The sequence below is a fragment of the Mustelus asterias genome, chromosome 8, assembly GCF_964213995.1.
Source record: "Mustelus asterias chromosome 8, sMusAst1.hap1.1, whole genome shotgun sequence".
In the NCBI taxonomy this organism is placed as follows: Eukaryota; Metazoa; Chordata; class Chondrichthyes; order Carcharhiniformes; family Triakidae; genus Mustelus; species Mustelus asterias.
In genome coordinates, this window is record NC_135808.1 from 73,722,722 (window position 1) to 73,745,189 (window position 22,468).

The following is a 22,468-nucleotide window of genomic DNA, read 5'->3' on the forward strand; positions in this document are numbered from 1 at the left end:
TCTGTCTTATGGCAGAGTTCAACAGCTAGAAGCTGTGAGGGAAATGGTTATATTCCGACCACATGCATAGATTACACAGTCCAAAGATGTGTGGGTTAGGTTGATTGGCCATGCTAAAATTGCCCCTTAGTTTCCTGGCTTGCGTAGATTAGAGGGATTAGTGGGTAAAATATGTGGGGATATGGGGGTAGGGCCTGGGTGGGATTGTGGTCGGTGCAGACTCGATGGGCCGAATGGCCTCTTTCTGTACTGTAGGGTTTCTATGATTTCTATGAGATTAAATATTGAATAATAGTGTTTCAATGGTAATATTTCACCAACAAAATACTTTACCCATCACAAATTTTTTAAAAATCAAAATTTGGCGCAATTTCTGTCCAAACACAAGTTCATAAATTGTACTGGATTGCATTGGTGGGTGTTAGAAGTCTAACAAATGAGCCGAGCATCAAATTTGAAAACAATCGCAACTTAAGAAATTTATCTGCAAGTGAGAAAACTTTTTAAAAATACAATATAGCTAAACTTTGGAGATGGGGATATGTATCAAGTTCAAATGTTCGGCAAAATTGTACCTTGCTATTCCAGATAGGCTTCTCTATAGTTTGAATGTTTAAGAGGCACAATTTAAAATATTTTACCTCTCAGCACAGAAGTCATCATCTGATACATCTTGTGATAACTTTCATTAAACTTCATCAGTTCAGCACCAGCACTGTTCAGGTTCTTTATGGAACTTGGGTGCCAGGTTGGACATTCTCGCATTAGGGTACCCGTCTTCTTCTAGAAATTTATTAAAGATAATTTAAAAACATGAGTCAGATACTCTAAGCTGCACCAATCAGTAAATTCAACAATGCTGTTTTGGCATGTAGTCACAACTTTTCACATCATCGTCCCATTTCACAAAAGCTTTTATTTAAATCACCCTGAACACAAATCAGATTGGCCTTAAGATGTACTCAATTATAATATGCAGTGCAATGCAATACTAGCCTGTCAAAAGTTATAAAGTTGGTGAGCTAATGGGCACAACATTCAGTATTGTGTAATCAACCTTCATTTCTATATTCCTTCTTTGCAACATACCACAGTGCATTAAGTCCAATGTTAAGTTGAGACTTACCTTGAAACCCTTTTGGAAGTGTATTTCTATTCCATCTCAAAAATATACCTCATCCTTTGGTTTGGAAGCTAGTGGGATTCCAAAATGATAAATATCTACAAGTCTTTTTCCAAGATATAAGTCAGAAGAGAGTGGTAAGACCAAAAAGGTTGTGGGGAGAGCAGAGTGGAGGAATCAGAGAGGAGGAATATACTTTAAAAATCACATTGTTACATTACGCACCGGTAAATACTAAAGCAAATTCATTAATAAAGGATGTTTCATTTCAGTCTACCTTGGTCACATGTAATATGTGAAAGCTTCAGAGAATAACCAAAGCAAAATGGCAGGGCCTTTTTGTGCTCACCATTAGAAACAAATGGAGAAAAGTCATATCCAATCGCTTCTGATCATAAAACAGCTAAAATGATTAACCAATGCCTCAAATTTATTGCTCAATAATAGGTGATGGTGCCAACTTCCGCTCAGCATTTAAATACTTGATTTACCTTTAGCACGTTCATACAAAACTATCTGAAAACTAACTTGCTGAATAAGCAGAAATTCCAAAGGTTGCAGCATTTTTTAATGAAGAATTGGAGTTGGCTGTTATTACCCTTTGTTGTGTGGTGGAAAAAATGACAAATAAAAAGAAAAGTTATGCAAAAGGCCAACAATTTGCTAAAAACAACCATGGAAAATACACCAGCCCCAAAATCTACTGCATGATCTGACTGTTGGGAATGCATCACAGATTGATTTACAACCAAAAGAGATAGTTACCATTAGTATTAAGGTATGATTCTTCATCAGAAAGACTTATCCCAAAACAAATTTGCTCTGTTAGATATTGACTGACCTGTTATAAATTTACTTACTTTGAATTTCCAACATTTATTATTTTTCATTTTTATCTTCATGTGTGCACAGAGCTAAGCAAACTTCCATTACTATAGGATTAAATTTGGACAGGACTTGGAGACGGGAAGGCAAAAAAGAAATGGATGGTTGTTTTAGATGGATTCTATTAAAACTCTAAAACAAAGATGGTATAAGAATCAAAATACATCAATAGAAATACTGTAATTTTGGTATGCATTACAGATCAATAATCAAGGATAGGATATATTGGTTGGGAAATAATTTGTTTTTAATTCATTCATGGGACATGGGTGTGGCTGGCTGGCTGGCCGGCCAGCATTTATTGCCCATCCCTAGTTGCCCTTGAACTGAATGACTTGCTAGGCCATTACAGAAGGCAGTCAACCACATTGCTGTAGCTCTGGAGTCACATGTAGGCCAGACCAAGTGAGGACAGCAGATTTCCTTCCCTAAAGGACATTGGTGAACCAGATGGGTTTTTCCGACAATCAACAATGGTTTCATGGTCATTAGGTTCTTAATTCCAGATTTTTTTATTGAATTCAAATTCCACCACCCAATAGAGCAGCATTTGAACCCAGGTCCCCAGAACATTAGCTGAATTTCTGGATTAATATACTAGCGATAATACTACAAGGCTATTGCCTCCCCTGTCTGGGAAATGGGATAAGGGAACAGGGCAGTCAGATGGGAGAGTGGAGGACAAACGCAAACTCGAGCTGCTTGAGCATATTTCTACATAGTAATTTCCATCTAATTCTATATAGTGGATTAATTTGGTCAAGAGATGGCAGAGCAAGGATGGACTGAATTCTGTATTGTCCCATGCTGTGAATTTCTCTGATTCTAATTTATACATTTCTGCCAATACAGACAAAAGCTAGGCTCAATAGATCTTGTTAGGACTGCTACAATACAAATGATACATATGCAGAATTATTTTTATGAATAAAGTTGTAATGTCATGGTTTTAAAAGCCCTCCAGCAGATCCAGGCTTCACATTGATGCAACACTCATAATTGGAAACCTTCTCAATTATCAACATAATCAAGTTCGGGAAACCAGGCAAGAAAATTGCCATAAAATTAATACACAGATTCCTTGGTATAAACTTGTACTGAGTGAAATTTATGCCAAGTTCATAATATTAAATGTCTATTACATACAATTCCATTCAAATAAAAAGGGCATTGAGTGGAGTGGATCCTCCTCCTCAATGTGTTGACATTATGACAATTACACAGCTCTTCCTGATGCTTTTCCCCCATCTGGTTAATGTTCTGTAACTGCAAAGCTGGAAAAATAAATCTTATTAAGAGCTTCCGACTCAAAGGTGACTTCAGGTCAATCCACTTCCATCAACCTGCCCTAGAAACATTGCTCACATTTTCACAGCTATGACAAATTCCACCACAACATCTGAGCCAATCCAGAACATTTGAAACAACCAACAACATTCTAAATAAAACAACCTACTACTTGTAAACAAAAAGTTAAGTTTGCCTTCCCTCTTTCAATGTTAACTGATCCTTAAAAAAATTCCAGGATAAGGATCTGCATCTTCACCAAAAAATAATCCGTTCTTCCTTCGGCCATACCCTATCCATGTATCAAGTTTCATTGAAATCCATCTATTAGTTTTTGAGATACACCCACTTTCAGTAGCAGAGATAATAAAAGGGCACCAAACATAACAATGTACAATTTCATTATACTTTCAAGTCAAACATCAATGTAAATTGGGATTATAAAATAAAGAACAGTGATGAAAATAAACTAAACATTTTTTTTAAAAACAAGCTTAACAAACAAAAGTAGCCTTTCAAAACTATTGATAACCACGTGGTCCTGTGCCTGCGATATAAACATTTCAGCTTGACAGTTTGCTTTGTGTATGTCACATAGGCAACAAAGAGCTGGCCATGACAGGAGATACTTATTGGCTTTTCTCTGCCCACTTCAATAAATCACACATTGCAATATAAGTAGCCAGTGGATTCCTTTGTTCCAGGAAGAAAACGTTTTTTTCTGTGTCTAATAACCTTGGTTTGCAAAACAGCAGACATTTTCTATTGCACTCCATGCTCAAATGCCAAAAAGCTTGCAATTTGAAATGTACTAGCTGAATTAGCATTAATTTCCCGATTTAAGTTGAATGCAATGGTGTTACCAAAACAAGATTAATGACTGCAAAAACTAAACAACTCAGCACCAAAATTGTGTTACTGTAGCAACAATACCATGTGTATCTCCTGAATAACAGGCTCCAATTGATGACAAATAACAGAGTCCATTCACAGGGTAATGGAAAAAGACATTTTGACAAGTAATTTTTAAAAAAGCGTTTCAATCATTAATCTTTTTACGGACTCTAATTAATACGATAGGAAATGCAGATTTCATATTGTCTATGCTGGCTTAATCTACAAATTGTTTGTACTCAGTCAAAGAAGAGGCTGTTGTTGGAGATAACAGAATCTGGTCTTGTGCAGATAAGATTTCCATTGAGCATCCAATCCACAATAGGTAGGAACATATGGATAGACCCAAAGTCTCAATATCATTGCATTGAATTATCAAATTCTGTACATTTTCTATTAAAACTGGAAAATTAATTTGAATTAATTTAGCTCAAGTTGGGGTACAAAATTAATATATACAAGAAATTCAAAAGGACCACTCAACAAATTAGTAATGTCAGATTAAATTAAAGCATTTCAAAATATGTAGCAAATAAATCATCGTTCTATATATTATTTCCTAAAGTTACAATGTAGATTTTTGTTATTTAAACAATTTGCTTATTAATGGCCAGTTAACCCTAATTGGAAATTAACGACTACAAAGAAATAAATTGTAATTCTAAATATTGCTGCTGCACTGGCAAGTTATCACTTAAATTTTAAAGTTGCTCAGCTTTTTTTTAGAAAAGCTACACTAATTGTAAAATGAAAGGAAACTTCAAAATAGCTCTGGCACTCCACTTGCCCAAGTAAAACTCAAAAATTTAAGTAACTTTCAAAAACTTTTTTTTAATAGTGATTAGATTAGCTGCTCTAGCTTAGAAAATATCCTTCTTTTTCAGCATTCCCACTCTGCAGCAAGTTCAGCGTACAAAACTATTCCCCTACATATTAAAGAAGCATGAATATCACAAAGACTCAAGTTTTATCACTGGGAAAACCCATTTGTTTTTCTAAAAAAAAACTACTTCAACATTTAAAAAAAAATTCTACTACAGATTACACTCACAGTGATGCTTTACAGGTTTATTTCATTTATTGCACACAATGAACACTGACCAAGGATAATCCAGACTCAGGACATTGGCTCTATTCTCTCTTCACAGATGCTGTCAGACCTGCTGAGTTTCTCCAGCATTTGCTGTTTTTGTTACAATCAGCCACAGCTCAGTTGTTGCACTCTCACCCGAGTCGGAAGGTTGTGGATTCAAGACCTATTGCAGAACTTTAGCACAAAAAAAATAATGCTGACATTGCAGTTCAGTGGTGAGGGAGTACTGCACCAGTTGGAACACTTCCATCTTTCTGATGAGTCATCAAATTGAGGCTCCATCTGTTCTCTCAGGTGAATGTAAAAGATCCCATGGCAGTATTTTTTTTAAAAACAGGGGAGTTGGCCAATATTCATCCCTCATCCATTATCATAAAAACAGATTATCTGGTTATTATCACATTGCTGTTTGTGAGAGCTTGTGTTGTGCAAATTAGCTGCCATGTTGCTTTCATTACAAAATAATGCATGTCAAAGACACTTAATTGGCTGTGAAGCACTTTGGGATGTCCTGAAATTGTGAAGGTGTGATATAAAATGCAGGTCAGTCTTTTTACTGTGGTTCTTGTTAAATGCATTTTTGAACACAGGAATTGGATACAGTAATACAGGAGGAATGGCACCTGCAGTAAGCTGTTGATAGTTACTGTACTCACTCCCCTTTTCTCTGTTGAAAGAAAACACTCACACTGAGTGCCAACTCTATTTGCAAGATTCTACTATATCTCACCACAGAATCCATTCATATGAAAGCCTGCACAGCAAGTGTTAAAAAAGTATGAGTGCGCCACAGCTGTGTCCAAACCGGATGACAGGCAATATCTTCAAATCACTAATATTTTCATTGAATGTCGGATACAGAAAACCAAACCATTTTTCCGATTCCTTATCTTGGGGACAATAAGTCTAACCTGAAGTGTTTACATAGCTTTCCACCTGAGATAAGCTGGTTCAGCACACACTGGGAATTCATCCAACAAATTTCCTCGTCAATCTGTGGAGAAAGATGCTGCCAGACCAGCTAAGTTTATTCAACACTGTTTTTATTTCAGATTTCTAGCATCTGCAGGATTCTGCTTTTGACTTTCCTGGTCAAATCGTTAAAAAATGCATTAAATGCAACAAACAATTCTGAAACCCTAATCACTGGATATTGGCCAGAAATTCTGCTTGTGTTGCCTTCAGAATCCAAAAAAAAAGACACAAATAAGTTATTTTCAAGCCTTCAACTAAAAGGATATGTTTCTAATAGAGATTTTAACATGTGTTTTTAAAAAAAGTCTCACTGAACATGAAGTTCACCAAACAAAAGTTGGTAAATGCATATTCAGGATGCTAAGTAACCAACAAATGTCCCAGATTGTCTGCTGTGATCCAATTGCAGCAGCGAAATAAAATCATGCTTAATCTTCCTTGCATGGCTACACCAACAATTCCTGCTTTTGTAATGCAGCCAGATAGGATTGCTTTTTTGATGAGAGAAGGAAGTGAGTTCTATAAAAGGTGGAATTATTCCAGTATCTATGGCAGGTCAACATGTACATCTTAAACAGGACAAAATAAAAATAATACTTTTATTATGGCTACCAAGATACTTCTTTTGCTTGCTCTTACTGATGAGCAATGGAAAGGCTGGTGGTTGACAGTGGATGAAAGAAAACAATGAAAATCAATACTTGGCAAAATACATAACCAAGAAACTAAGAGCGAGGTACAAAAAAAATTGGAAAATCCTGGTGCATAAATGATACTTGTACACTGCACCAAAGGAAGTATTAATTCTACACTACACCAAGAGTGAAGTATTAGTTCTACGTTCACATAAATGCAATGGGGAGAGCATATATTCACTGCCCTCTCTCAAGGATGAGCTCAAGACAAATAAGCCAATGCATCTACAAACCATTTTTTTTCCCCAGAGGAAAGCACGAACACAGCTCCCCAAGACCACAAATTGTGTAATCCAGTATTCGCAGAGATCGAAACATCAGCACACCCAGAGTGCAATGGGATAGCCTCATCCTAGGACCTTCCTGATCATTTTTTAAACCAACTTTCACTTAATGTGCATGATTAAACAATCAAAATTAGGGTAGTATGATAATCAGTAACTATTATTGTCCAACTTTACTTGCTCATGATCATGACTTCCAGATGGCTTTGTTAACAATAAAATCAAACTTTGTTAACAAGCCATTTTATACTGCACTTTGGTATTGAGTCATCACACCTAACAACACTAATGACAAAAGGGTAGCATAAAAACAAGCATAACTGGTGTAATAGTTTCTGCAGCGAGAGTAGGTTACTATTTTAATAGTATATAAATTGGAGCTTGAAATGTTACACACATGCATCCCTCAAGTCAATCATTTTTGCCTTTTTTTCTGTGCAATGTTTCTTGCTGCTTAAGTGGTACAGATAACACACAACATAGAACACCACTCAAATATTTCTGCTCATCACCCAATAGGATGTTCTATTTATTCCTTTGGGTTAAAAATGATGGGGAACAGAAGTGTCAATTAACAGTCTGAGGTCACATACCGACCGACTCAAGAACAGCTTCTTCCCTGCTGCCCTCAGACTTTTGAATGGACCTACCTTATAGCAAGTTGATCTTTCTCTACACCCGAGCTATGACTGTAACACTACTTTCTGTACCCTCTCCATTCCTTCTCCCCTATGTACTCTATGAACGGTATGTTTCGTCCGTATAGCACGCAAGAAACAATACTTTGTATACCAATACATGTGACAATAATAAATCAAATCAAATCAGTAAACACAGATCTTTGCCCTCACCTTTTTAAGTTCCATGAGATAGTTTTGAATTGACACTGACAGGGCCATGCTCCTCTTCTTTATTCTCTCAAATACCTCAAAGTTAAAAGAAAATGGTTATTCTTTTCTACACTTACTATACAAACCAGCACATATGATATATTGTCTTCTTTTAAATTTCAGGAACATTTCCTGGGTTTACACAATCAAAACGTATCGTGATGCCACACTTGAGTGTTGTACACAGTTCTATTCTTCATAATAAGAGAAGGCACTGGAAAAGGTGCAATAAAGAATCAGTCAGAAATCCCACAACACCAGGTTAAAGTCCGACAAGTTTATTTGGTAACATGAGCTTTCGGAGTGCTGCTCCTTCATCAGGTGAGTAATGTTGACTCACCTGATGAAGGAGCAGCACTCCGAAAGCTCATATTACCAAATAAACCTGTTGGACTTTAACCTGGTGTTGTGAGACTTCTTACTGTGTCTACTCCAGTCCAACACCGGCATCTCCACATCATGGCAATAAAGAATTGTATGGGTGATACCAGAACTGAAAGGATATACTTATCTAAAGTTTAAATACAACTCTTCTCTCAAGAAGAGGCACAGGAGAGAGGTCATTAGAAAATGTTCCCACTTGTGGGAGGAGTCCAATACTGGAGTTAATAAATGTAATAGTCACAAGTAAATACAATAAATCCAGTCGAGAAGTCAAGAGAAATATTTACCTAAAGGGAGGTTAGAATGTGGAATGTATTTTTTACGAGTGGTTGAGACAAATAGCACAAATACAATTAAGGGAAGACTAGACAAGTACGTAAGGGAGAAAGAAAATAAATATTGCTGACAAGGTTAGATGAAATAAGATAACAGGAGATTCATGGGGAGTATAAATGTTCGCATAGACCACAGTTGGGCTGAGTGGTCTGTTTCTGGTGATGCACTTGCTGTTTTAAGGTTTATTATTTATTTTTAATGTTATATTTCATATTTCAATGAATCATGTTAATAATGAGCTCAAGATATTTCTGAACAATATAGATGAGCACAGTTTTTAACAAAACCACAATATCATAAATATTCCATATTCATTCTGAGTATTGATGGCAAAATGGCTGTTATGAGGTATTAGCAACAATTGTGACATGATGCTGTCTTGGATCTGCCAAGTAACAGCAGGAACAAGAATTTAACAAGCAATGATAGGGTATGATCTGCTCAGCAATAGGTCAAAAACCCACCGAGCAACAGCAGTAGCTAGCATTCAAAGGTGAGATGTAACCTTTCCCAATAACAAGATTAGCAGACGTCCAGATAGAAGTAGATGCAAATAGCACTGTCATCAGAAAACAGCTTACCTCGACAACCGAGGGATCAGTGGAGGTATACAGATGCTAATTTTGAGTCATGGATTGCGAAAGATGCAGACAGCCCAAATACACAGAAGGGCGAATCAAAGATGAACCAGGGTATAATTGCCAGCACCTGCAGAAGCAGGCAAGGCAGTCTAACATCCAAGAGCCGATATGCCAGTTTAACATCTCACAGCAGAGGCCATTTTAACATCCAAGAAGTCTTGGAGCAAAGGTAGTGCAGAAACCTTTGTAAAGGCGGTTTAAATATCTTTGTTGGACCAGAAAAAGATGATTCCCAGACTTGGTCACCTGCCTTGTATTGTGTGCCAACTACAAACTGGATTTGATTATAGATTTATTTAATTTGCATGTTGTTTGGGAACAGAAAACTCTTCACAATTTCAGGGATCACATATGTATTTTGGAACAAGAGGTAATTTCTATATCAGCTGTGCATGTGCTTCGTAATTCATATAGTTAACTATAGTTAATCATATAGAGTATTATAGCCCTATTCGTCTTTTCTCTCATTTAATAAATAGCCTTTCGTAATTGTTACATGACAACTAGACAGGTTATTCTCACTGGGGGTTTCACATGACCCTTCGAACCATTTCAAAAACAAAATCACACACCACCATGCACCGGTGTTTCAAGTTGAGACGCCTCTCAGGTAACATCCATGTGGTTCGTGACAATGCGCTAGACGAGTTGCTCTTTCAGAGCGATCATCGACACAACGGGCCAAATAGCTGCCTTCTGCACTGTAACCATTCTCTGATTCTACCTAATAACAGCCATTTTGCATTTAATATCTTCAAGTCAAAATATGTATCTAAAAGATTGGACTTAGGACACAACTGCTATGTTAGTTTTAAAAATAGATACTATTATTGCAGGGGACATTGTATATAGCAATCAAAAGACTATGGTTCAAGTGAAATTCAGTATAAATTCAGCACAAGATAATTTAACATGGAAATAAGGAGACAAAAGCATCTGATAACTTAAATAGTCTGACAGATTTGGAAGAGATCTAGAGTTAGATTAATAAGTCTATAATTAATAAGTCCAACTTCAAATGGTACTTAGCTGCATTAAAAAGACAAATAACGTTACTGGGCTGCATTAGCCAAGGGAGAGACCACAAACCAAAATAAGGCAGTAATCAGACTCCACCTAAGTATTCTGTGCAATTCTTACCAACTTATCATGAGTAGGATATTATTGCCTGAAGAGAAGCAACAAAATAATTCATGGTAATAGAGAGAAAAAAGTTACAGGGAAAAGGAAATTGTCTTTTATTTTTGGAAAGAAGGAGGCCTCAAGTTGCTCCAATTTCAAAATTTTTAAGACAATGAAAGAAACTTTCAAAACAAATCCAGGGAATTAAGACATTATCATGAAGGATCCAAGTTGTATGCATTTCTCAAGGGGGAGCAATTTGAGGGATACTGCAAAATGATGGAACTGATCTTGGAAAAATAGTAGGTCAATCATCTTTCCCATTCCTGGATATTATTTTAGATTTGGTTAATGTGTGAAAACTAAGAGGCGATTCGATATTTAATCTATCAATTCCAAATGACTGTCAGGGGTCAAGAGAAGTGGCCATTGGGTAGAGCTCAGTGCTGTCAAGCATAAATGTGAAACCGGCCGTTATGTCTTTAGGTAGTGTTGCCAAGGCACAACCTGTAGATGAGAAATAGTGGGATTGGGTAGCTGGGTGGATGGCAATATTTGTGTTCGGCAAGGACAAATTTCTAAAAGATAGTGTGGAAGTGGGAAGAGAAGCATTGGAGATTCTCCAGCTATGAATGGATAGGTTATGAGAGGAAGCAAGCAAGGTATAACAAATGGAGGAGAAGCACTGGAGAACGATGCTCCAGTTGATCATGTCAAAGGCAACACCTCAAGAAGGATGTGGAGATAAAGCATTCCACAATTGTTCAAAGGGCATTTAATTTGTAACTTTTATCAGGGACATTTTAGGGGACTGGCAGGGACAGAAACCCGATTGGCAAGGTTTAAATATAGAGTTTCAGGATAGGTAGCACAGATTTGGGAGGTGACAATATGTTCATAGATTTGAAGTGAAGGGAGCTTGTAGAAGGGAAAGTTGATGCAAGGGCAGAGGGACCAAGGGCGAGTCTTTTGAGGAGCAGGGATTGATGGAAGATTTGAAAGCAAGGGGGAAACAGTATCTGGGGAGAAGGGAGTTTCCAATCATGCTAGCATGGCAAACTGGGTAGTCAAGCGTTTAGTAAGAATAGGTTCGAGATAGCCAGAGCTGAGTCTTTAAAACAAAATAAGTTGGAGTGTGCATGAAGAGAGTTATGAAGTATACTAGAGAAAAATAAGCAAGGTCAAGGTTAGGGCTGGGATATCTTGGGGAAAGCTCGACTTGGTAGGCAAGGGAATGAAAGATGCAGCCAAATCAGGGTGTTCACTACCTTAACAAGTCCTTATGCTCCTTATATTTTATGGAGATGAAAGGCGTGATTGTTAGTGGAGAAAAGCATTAAGTGGTTATCCTGCAATTCCAGACAATCTTAGAGTGGACAGTTTTGGCAAAGCAGAGTATAGCCAAATATTGCTTGATGTGATCCAGCCAGAACCAGCCAAGAATATCTAAACCAGTTAGAATCACAGAATGGTTATAGCACAGGAGGGCATTTGGCTCACCATGTCTGTTGTAGCTGTCTAAAGGAGCAATTATATAGTGCCTTCCCTCCATAACCCTTCATATTATTCCTTTACAGATAATAATCCAATTCTCTCGAACGCCTCGTTTGAACCTGCGTCCACCACACTTGGCCATATTTCAAATCCTAACAACCTGCTATATGAAATTGGTTTTCCTCATGTCACAACTACTTCTTTTGTCATCTGTGCCCTCTGGTTCTCTAGACTTCTACCAATTTCTTGCCATCTACCCTGACCAATCACCTCATGATTTTAAATACCTCTATCCAACTTCCTCTCAACCTTCTCTTCAAGGAAAACAGTCCTAATTTTTGCAATCTACTGAACTGGAACCATTCTCACAAATGTTTACTGCACCCTCTCTAATGCCTTCATATCCTTCCTAAAGTGTGCTGCCCAGAACTGGACGCGATACTCCAGTTGAGACCAAACCAATTTTTTATATAAATTCAACGTAACTGCCTTGGTTTTAGAAACAGACGCAAAAATGTAGGTGAAGACTATTCAGTTCTTCAAGCCTGCTCCGCCATTCATTGTGATCATGGCTGATAATCTAACACAATAGCCTGATCCTGACTTCATCCCATATCCTTTGATCCCCTTTGCCCCAAGTGCTTTGTCTAACTGCTTCTTTTGGCCTCAGCTACTTTCTATGGTAGTGAATCTCACAGGCTGACCATTCTCTGATTGAAGGGGTTTCTCCTCATCTCTGTCCTAAACCATCTACCCTGTACCCTGAGACTGTGACCCTGGTTCTGGACACACCCACCATTTGGACCATCTTTCTTGCATCTACCCTGTCTGGCCCTATTATAATTTTATAGGTTTCGGAGATCCCTTTCATTCTTCTGAAATTCAGCAAATACAATCCTAACCAACTCAATCTCTCCTCATACCTCAGCCCTGCCATCCCAGTAATCAGTCTGATAAACCTTCTTTGCGCTCCTTCTGGGGTAAGAGCATCCTTCCTCAGATAAGGAGACCAAAACTGCACAGTATTCCAGGTGTGGCCTCACCAAGACCCTGTATAATTCCATCAAGACATCCCTTCTCCTGTACGCAAATCCTCTTGTTATGAAGGCCAACATACGATTTGGCTTTTTTACTGTGTGCTGCACCTGCATGCTTACCTTCAGTGACTGGTGTACGAGGAGACCCATATCTCATTGCACATTCCCCCCCCTCAATTTATGGCCATTCAGATCATAATCTGCCTTTCTGTTTTGGCGACCAAAGTGGATAACTTCACATTTATCCAAATTATATGGCATCTGCCATTCATTTGCCCCCTCACTCAACTTGTCCAAATCAGACTAAAGGATCTCTGCATCCTCCTCAGTTCACCCAACTTTATGTTGTCTGCAAATTTAGAGACATTACATTTAGTTCCCTCATCTAAATCATTGATATACATGGTGAATAGCTAGGGTCCCAACATGATCCTTGCGATACCCTACGAGTCACTGTCTGCCATTTGGAAAAAGACCCGTTTATTGCTACTCTATTTCCTGTTTGTCAACCAGTTTTTTATCTATCTCAATACACTATCCTCAATCCCATGTGCTTTAATTTTACACACTAATCTCTTATGTGGGATTTGTCAAAAGCCTTCTGAAAGTCCAAATAAACAACATCCACTGGCTCTCCCTCATCAACTCCACTATTTATAGCTGACGAAGCTCTGACGAAGGGTCATCAAGACTCAAAGCATTGGTTCTATTCTCTCTCCACAGATGCTGTCAGACCTGCTGAGATTTTCCAGCATTTTCTGCTTCTGACTCTATCCAATCCTGCCACTGTTTTCCAACTGTGCACTATGAAATCTTCAATAATGGATTCTAGAATTTTCCCCAAATACTGACTTCAGACTTACAGGTCTATAATTCCCTGTTTTGTCTTGACCTCCCTTTTTAAATAGTGGGGTTACTTTAGCTACCCTTCAATATTGGAACTGTTCCAGTATCTATAGAATCTTGAAAGATGGAAGGGTCTTTTTCCGGCTGGAGGTCTGTGACCAGTGGTGTTCCGCAGGGCTCTGTACTGGGGCCTCTGCTATTTGTGATATATATAAATGATTTGGAAGAAGGTGTAACTGGTGTAATCAGCAAGTTTGCGGATGACACGAAGATGGCTGGACTTGCGGATAGCGAAGAGCATTGTCGGGCAATACAGCAGGATATAGATAGGCTGGAAAATTGGGCGGAGAGGTGGCAGATGGAGTTTAATCCGGATAAATGCGAAGTGATGCATTTTGGAAGAAATAATGTAGGGAGGAGTTATACAATAAATGGCAGAGTCATCAGGAGTATAGAAACACAGAGGGACCTAGGTGTGCAAGTCCACAAATCCTTGAAGGTGGCAACACAGGTGGAGAAGGTGGTGAAGAAGGCATATGGTATGCTTGCCTTTATAGGACGGGGTATAGAGTATAAAAGCTGGAGTCTGATGATGCAGCTGTATAGAACGCTGGTTAGGCCACATTTGGAGTACTGCGTCCAGTTCTGGTCGCCGCACTACCAGAAGGACGTGGAGGCATTAGAGAGAGTGCAGAGAAGGTTTACCAGGATGTTGCCTGGTATGGAGGGTCTTAGCTATGAGGAGAGATTGGGTAAACTGGGGTTGTTCTCCCTGGAAAGACGGAGAATGAGGGGAGATCTAATAGAGGTGTACAAGATTATGAAGGGTATAGATAGGGTGAACAGTGGGAAGCTTTTTCCCAGGTCGGAGGTGACGATCACGAGGGGTCACGGGCTCAAGGTGAGAGGGGCGAAGTATAACTCAGATATCAGAGGGATGTTTTTTTACACAGAGGGTGGTGGGGACCTGGAATGCGCTGCCAAGTAGGGTGGTGGAGGCAGGCACGCTGACATCGTTTAAGACTTACCTGGATAGTCACATGAGCAGCCTGGGAATGGAGGGATACAAACGATTGGTCTAGTTGGACCAAGGAGCGGCACAGGCTTGGAGGGCCGAAGGGCCTGTTTCCTGTGCTGTACTGTTCTTTGTTCTTTGTATGACCACCAACGCATCAACTACTTCTCAGGCCACTTCCTCATTCCTCTGGGATGTAGATCATCAGGCCCTAGGGATTTATCGGCCTTCAACCCCATCATTGCCCCAGCACCATTTTTCTACTAATACTGATCTCCTTCAGTTGCTCCCTCTCACTAAACTCTGTGTTCCCCAATATTTCTGGGATGTCATTTGTGTCCTCCTTTATGAAGGCAGAACCAAAATATGTATTCAGTTGCTCAGCCATTTCTTTGTTCCCCATTATAGATTCCCCTGTTTCTTACTGTAAGGGACCTACATTTATCTTCACCAATCTTGTTCTCCTCACATAGCAATAAAAACTTATATATTCTATGCCCCTAGCAATAAAGTCCAGAATGCTTTTTTAAAAAAAGCTTGTGGGATTTGGGTGCAGCTGGCAAGACCAGCTTTTATTCTTCCATTTCTAATTGCCCTTAGAGCGGCTTGCTAGGCTATTTCAGAAGGCAGAGTCAACCACATTGCTTTCAGAGTCACACACAGGTCAGACTTGGCAAGGATGGCAGCTTTCCTTCCCGAAAGGACATGAGTGAACCAGAGGATTTATACAACTATGATAGTTGTTATGGTCATTAATTACACAAATTTTGAAATTGTGCCCTGTACATCAAGATCTAAAGAACAAAGAACAATGCAGCACAGGAACAGGCCCTTCAGCCCTCCAAGCCTGCGCCACTCGTGTGCTCACTACACCATTCCTTTGTATCCCTCTATTCCCAGTCTGTTCATGTGGTTATCTAGATAAGTCTTAAACAATCCCAGCGTGTCCGCCTCAATCATCTTGCTTGGCAGTGCATTCCAGGCCCCCACCACCCTGTGTAAAATACGTCCCCCTGACATCTGTGTTGAACCTTGCCCCCCTCACCTTGAACCTGTGAACCCTTGTGTTCGTCACCTCCGACCTGGGAAAAAGCTTCCCACTGTTCATTCTATCTATGCCCTTCATAATTTTATACACCTCTATTAGGTCGCCCCTCATCCTCCGAATTTCCAGGGAGAACAACCCCAGTTTACCCAATCTCTCCTCATAGCTAAGACCCTCCATACCAGGCAACATCCTGGTAAACCTTCTCTGTACTCTCTCCAAAGCCTTCTGGTAGTGTGGCGACGAGAACTGGACGCAGTATTCCAAATGTGGCCTAACCATCGTTCTATACAACTGCAACATCATATGCCAACTTTTATATTCTATGCCCCGTCCAATAAAGGCAAGCATGCCATATGCCTTCTTCACCACCCTCTCCACCTGTGCTGTCACCTTTAAGGATCTGTGGACTTGTACACCCAGGTCCCTCTGTGTGTCTATACTCCTGATGGTTCTGTCATTTATTGTATAGCTCCCCCTTCCATTAGATCTACCGAAATGCATCACTTCGCATTTATCTGGGTTAAATTCCATCTGCCATTTCTCCGCCCAATGTTCCAGCCTATCTATATCCTGCTGTATTCTCTGACAATGTTCATCACTATCCACAACTCCAGCAATCTTCGTGTCGTCCGCAAACTTACTGATCACACCAGCTACATCTTCCTCCAAATCATTTATATATATCACAAACAGCAGAGGTCCCAGTACAGAGCCCTGCGGAACACCACTAGTCACAGACCTCCAACCGGAAAAAGACCCCTCCACTGCTACCCTCTGTCTTCTATGGCTAAGCTAGTTCTCCACCCATCTAGCTAGCTCACCTTCTATCCCGTGAGATTTAACCTTTTGCACCAGCCTGCCATGAGGGACCTTGTCAAACGCTTTACTAAAATCCATATAGACGACATCCACGGCCCTTCCTTCGTCAATCGCTTTTGTCACCTCCTCAAAAAACTCAACCAAATTTGTGAGGCATGACCTCCCTCGTACAAAACCATGCTGTCTATCGCTAATGAGATTATTCAGTTCTAAATGTGCATATATCCTAAGAATCTTCTCCAACAACTTCCCTACCACGGACGTCAAGCTCACCAACCTATAATTACCCGGGTTATCCTTGCTACCCTTCTTAAATAACGGGACCACATTTGCTATGCTCCAATCCTCTGGGACCTCACCGGTGTCCAGTGAAGAGACAAAGATTTCTGTTAGAGGCCCAGCAATTGCATCTCTCTCCTCCCTGAGGAGTCTAGGATAGATGCCATCCAGCCCTGGGGATTTGTCTGTCTTAATGTTTGCTAAAAAACCTAACACTTCCTCCCTTGTAATTGAGATTTTTTCTAACGGGTCAACACATCTCTCTGAGACACTACCAGTCAACATGTCCCTCTCCTTGCAAATACTGATGCAAAGTATTCATTTAGGATCTCACCTACTTCCTTTGGTTCTAAGCATAATTCCCCTCCTTTGTCCCCGAGAGGTCCAATTCTTTCCCTAACAACCCTCTTGTTCCTAACGTATGTATAAAATGCCTTAGGATTCTCCTTAATCCTGTCTGCCATGGACATTTCGTTACCTCTTTTTTGCCCTTCTAAGTCCCTGTTTGAGTTATTTTCTACTTTCTCTGTATTCCTCCAGTGCTCCATCTGTTTTTAGCTGCCTGGACCTCATGTATGCCTCTTTTTTCTTTTTGATTAGACCCACAATTTCTTTGGTTATCCACAGCTCCCAAATCCTACCTTTCCTATCCTTCCTCTTTCCAGGCACATGCCTGTCCTGCAGTCCTATCAACTGCTCCTTAAAAGACTCCCACATGCCAGATGTGCATTTACCCTCGAACAGCCTCTCCCAATCAACAGTCATCAAATCCTGCCTAATCCGGCTGTAGTTAGCCTTCCCCCAATTCAGCACCATACCCATAGGACAACACTCATCTTTTTCCATTACTATCCTAAAGTTTACAGAATTGTGATCACTATTTGCCACATGTTCCCCTACTGAAACTTTGATGACCTGACCGGGCTCATTCCCCAGTACTAGGTCCAGTATAGCCCCCTCTCTAGTTGGACTGTCAACATATTGTTCCAAAGAGCCTTCCTGTACGCATTTTATAAATTCTTCCCCATCCAGGCCCCCAGCCCTAAGCGATTTCCAGTCTATGTGAGGGAAATTAAAGTCTCCCACTTCAACAACCCTATTTTTTCTGCACCTGTCCAGAATCTCCTTACATATCTAGTTTTATTTATATATACTAGGAAAACAAATCCCAACACCAATCCCTAGGAACTCCATTATAAACCTGTCTCCAGTCCAAAAAACAAACTAGTAACCATTTCGCTCAGTTTCCTGTGACTCAATTTCAAATCAATGTTGCAACTGTCCCTTTTATTCTATGAGCTATAACTTGGCTCAAAAGATGTTGCACAGTACTGTATCAAATGCCTTTTAAAAGTCCACATACATCACATCAACATTAGCTTCATCAACCCTTGTTACTTCTTCAAAAACTCAAGTTAAACATCATTTGCCCTTAACAAATCCATGTTGACTTTCTTTAATTAACACACATTTTTCCGAGTGGCTATTAATTTTGTCCCAAACTATAATTTCTAAAAGCTTTTCGACCATTGAGGCTAAACTGACTGGCCTATTGTTCCTGTGCTTATCTTTCTATCCTTTTTGAATGCTTGCAATTCTCCAGGATCTTGTATCACCAGAGTTCAAGGAAGATTGGAAAATTAGGACCAGTGCCTCTGCAATTTCCACTCCTACTTCGCTCAGTATCCACCGATGCATCTCAACCAGCCCTGATGTTTGTAACTTCAATTTAGACAACTTATCTAATACCTCCTCCTTACCAATTTTAAACCCAAGTGTCTGAACCAGCATTTCTTTCACCATTACCTGCCAAGCATCTTATTCCTGGTAAAGACAGATCTGAAATAGTTAAATACCTCTGCCCCTGTCTCCATGCAAAAATCCCCCCTTTTCCCTAATCAGCTCAATTCCTCCTTTTACCACACTTTACTATTTATATGCCTGTGGAAGACTTCTGGATTAACTTTTACGTTAACTACCTGTCTCTTATACTTCCCTTGCTTTTATATTTCCTTCTTTAATTCCCCTTGAACACTATATTCATCCTTATACTTACAAGTCATTCGGGGGGAGACAGGATGGGAAAAGGTCTAAACTGGAATCAAGGGCATCCAAAGGCATGAGTGAGTGAGTAATTGAGCAGATCGATAGCAGAAGAATAATGAGAGAATCAAAGGTTAGTTTGTTAAAAGTGTAGCTGGAAATAACTTAGAAGAGTTTCTCTTTCCTCTGTCTCTCCCTTCACCTTAAAAAGTAGATTTAGAAGGAAGTGGGGTTGGAAGAGAGAATGGACGATGTGAATGCCGAGGGACATGTGGAGAATATGGAAGCCACATGGAATTCCAATGTGGGCACGAATGAGTGCAAGATTTTATATGGATGAGAGGTTAAAAGGAGGAAAGGAGATCACTGTACTTGCAAGAGAGAACAAGGTCAACTGAGATGGAGATTAAAATCCCCAGAAACTAAATGAGGAAAGACATTCAGTAAGAAATTCAAATGTGGGGCTTGGAATGGGTTGGGGTGCAATAGAAAAGAACTTTAAATGGATGAGAGAGATGTGGCACAAGGTAAAGTGCCCAAAAAGACCAGAAGGTGAAATAGGAGCAGAAGAAAAGTCCAAGGTGGGATTTGGTGATAAGGGCCACTGCACTGGTTTGGGCAAAGCAGGTAGAGGGTGGTACACCAGGTGGAAAGCCTCAATAAAGAGGCACAGTGTCATCATCCTTGAGATCAGTTTCTGCCATGTTCATGGTCTCAATCATCTCCAAGGTCATGGATAACAAGGGCCTTGTTTGCAAGCAAATGGAAATTTTGGAGGGGGTACAGAAAGGGCATTGATTTTTAAGGCCTTCTAAAAAGACATTTGTGCCAAAAGCTGTTGTTCATCACCTTAAACAAATGGCATTGAAGGCAATTAAATCTTAAGTGATGAGTGAAATCATTTATTGCTAGAATCAATGCCACAAGGTAACATTACAACACCCAAATAAAGAAGCTCTTAATGCAAATCATCTTGCACTTAACTCCATTAACGTACAATAATTTTTTCAAAGTTCTTATATGCATCATTCTATATTTACCAAGAGAAAAGATCGGTGTTGCCATGCAACAAAGCAGTTGCCTGGAGGCCTGCTGGTGACAGTAGATATGCGAATTACCTTATGGTACTCAGTCATGTTACTCGTCACTTGAGATCTTCTGTTTACTTCATGCTACTATACATTTAAGGTGACAAACAACTTTTGGAAAATTATATCTACCTTTCTGAGGCACAAACGAACAGTTTCAACTTGTAAATATTTTAATACAGCCCAGCAGTTATAGGTGAGAAAACGATGGTGAAAATTACAAGCCAGGTAAAAGTGGTTACGGAGTTGTTATAAATGAATAATCTCAAATATTTTAGCATGTATATCGAAATTATTTGAAACAAACGAATACCTCAATCATGATCCAAGATGGAACATCTTTTACTTGGCCCATCCCAGGATAAACTTCTGTACAAATATAGTTTTGATTTTCCCAAAATGATTTAGAAAGTCAATTTATCTTTAACATAGTCACCAACAAGCCAATGGGGAAAGGGGAACTGGCAGTGGCATTTTATGGCATGTTTGGTGCAATAAGGCGTTGTGTAAAACGCCAATAAAACTCCATTTAATATATTACATGTATAAACGTCCATTCTATTTTTTTCATTTTAGTGTTTTGTGTAGCATATCAAAAGACTTGCCATGAGTGACACACGATGGCTTGAAATCTCACTTATGTTTATTAATTCAAGACAACATTTCAATATTTGAACTTCTCATTTTTCAAACTTAGATAGCATTCAGCATAAACCAATATATTCAGAAATACCATGGGTGGATTTATAGCATAGATTTTGCTGCATTGAAGCCTGATTGTCAAGTAGAAATGAAAGAAAAATGCCAGAACTCAAAATGGAATTTGGTCATCAATAGTCATGTGAAGCAAAGTAATTATTGAAATAATATATCTGTTAGTCCAGCCCATTATATTTTGCACACTAAACACCACCTGGTGAGTTTTAAACAGTCAGATTACCTCTGTCTTTGATGGTCCTTGCAGCAACTTTTGATGTTCCTTTATAGTTTTTAGGCCAGCATCTAGGAGGCTCTCCATTCCAGATTCTGCTCCCTCAAAAAGACAGGACATAACACTCCTCTGTGAAAACATTTGGAACATAATCCAAACTCAGTATCAAAATAAGAGAGACAAATTATTTGGAAGTCAGTTATTTAGATAGCCGAGTCCAGTAATGAACTTTATTTCATAGAAATTACATTTTGCGTTGTAACAGAAACAGTTCAGTGCTGCCAGATTCTACACTACAAACTAATGAAGTGTAAAGTTGCCCCTTGCATTCAAGATTTCTTGGAAGTAACTAACAATATGATTCTCTGTAATCAACAAACACATTTGTATGTATTATGCTTTTCTCCCCCAGTTATTCCTTTTTCAATTAGAAGACCCAGTTCCTTGACCACTTGACCTAGTGTGGGGTAGAGAAAAAGGGATAAATGATTGAATGCCAGACTATAGTGAAACTGTTGAGGAATATAACCAAAATCTTGACCTAAAAGTTCTCAAAAATGCAGAGGAGTATTGGGATTAGGAGCCAATCGTAGGACCAAGGTAGCTGAAGGCTGTACTATTAATGCTCAGGTAGATGAGAAGGGATGCACTAAAGCCCAAAGTTGGAGCACTGTTTAAGTTTAATTAGTAGTGTCACACATAGGTTTACATTAACACTGCAATGAGGTTACTGTGAAAATTTCCTAATCGCCACACTACGGCGCCCGTTCGGGTACACTGAGGGAGAATTTAGCACGGCCAATGCACCTAACCAGCACGTCTTTCAGACTGAAACAGGGAATGAGAAATTGTTGTCATGATGTCACCAAGCCCAGTAAATTTTTATGTAAAGAGTAGAAATCCAAGATCCCAATGATTTACTGAAAAAATGTAACCACAAGATTTCATGATTTAAACAAAATTTTTGGAGTCAAACAAAGCAAACACTACCTTGGACAACCACCTATAATTAAATAGTGGTCAATTATAAACTAGATATCACACATTGAATGGCAGAAACAATTAAGACAGACAGATCTTACAAATCGGTTTGGCAATCCACTCAGCTTATATGTCATCAATATCAGTCACAAAGTCCTCCAAAACACCATCTTTCTCAAAGAATTTCATCTCCTCTTCTTTTAGGATTTAGCCAGATTCCCAGTCTACAGCAACACACAACCCACCTGAGTTCCAGAGTTAGTGTTGACCAGAAAATG

General features: G+C 39.3%; 1 protein-coding gene across 2 annotated transcripts in view; it reads right to left on the minus strand.

Moving 5' to 3' along the window:
* Positions 1-22,468, minus strand: part of kif14 (kinesin family member 14) — a 98,669-nt gene that overhangs the window by 3,935 nt on the left and 72,266 nt on the right. For both annotated transcript variants that reach the window (XM_078218184.1, XM_078218185.1), the window contains exons 27-29: positions 21,219-21,338; positions 8,088-8,162; positions 642-783 (exon numbers count right to left, since the gene is read on the minus strand). In XM_078218184.1, the coding sequence (XP_078074310.1) occupies positions 642-783; positions 8,088-8,162; positions 21,219-21,338 (337 nt within the window). The remainder of the gene's footprint in view (positions 1-641; positions 784-8,087; positions 8,163-21,218; positions 21,339-22,468) is intronic.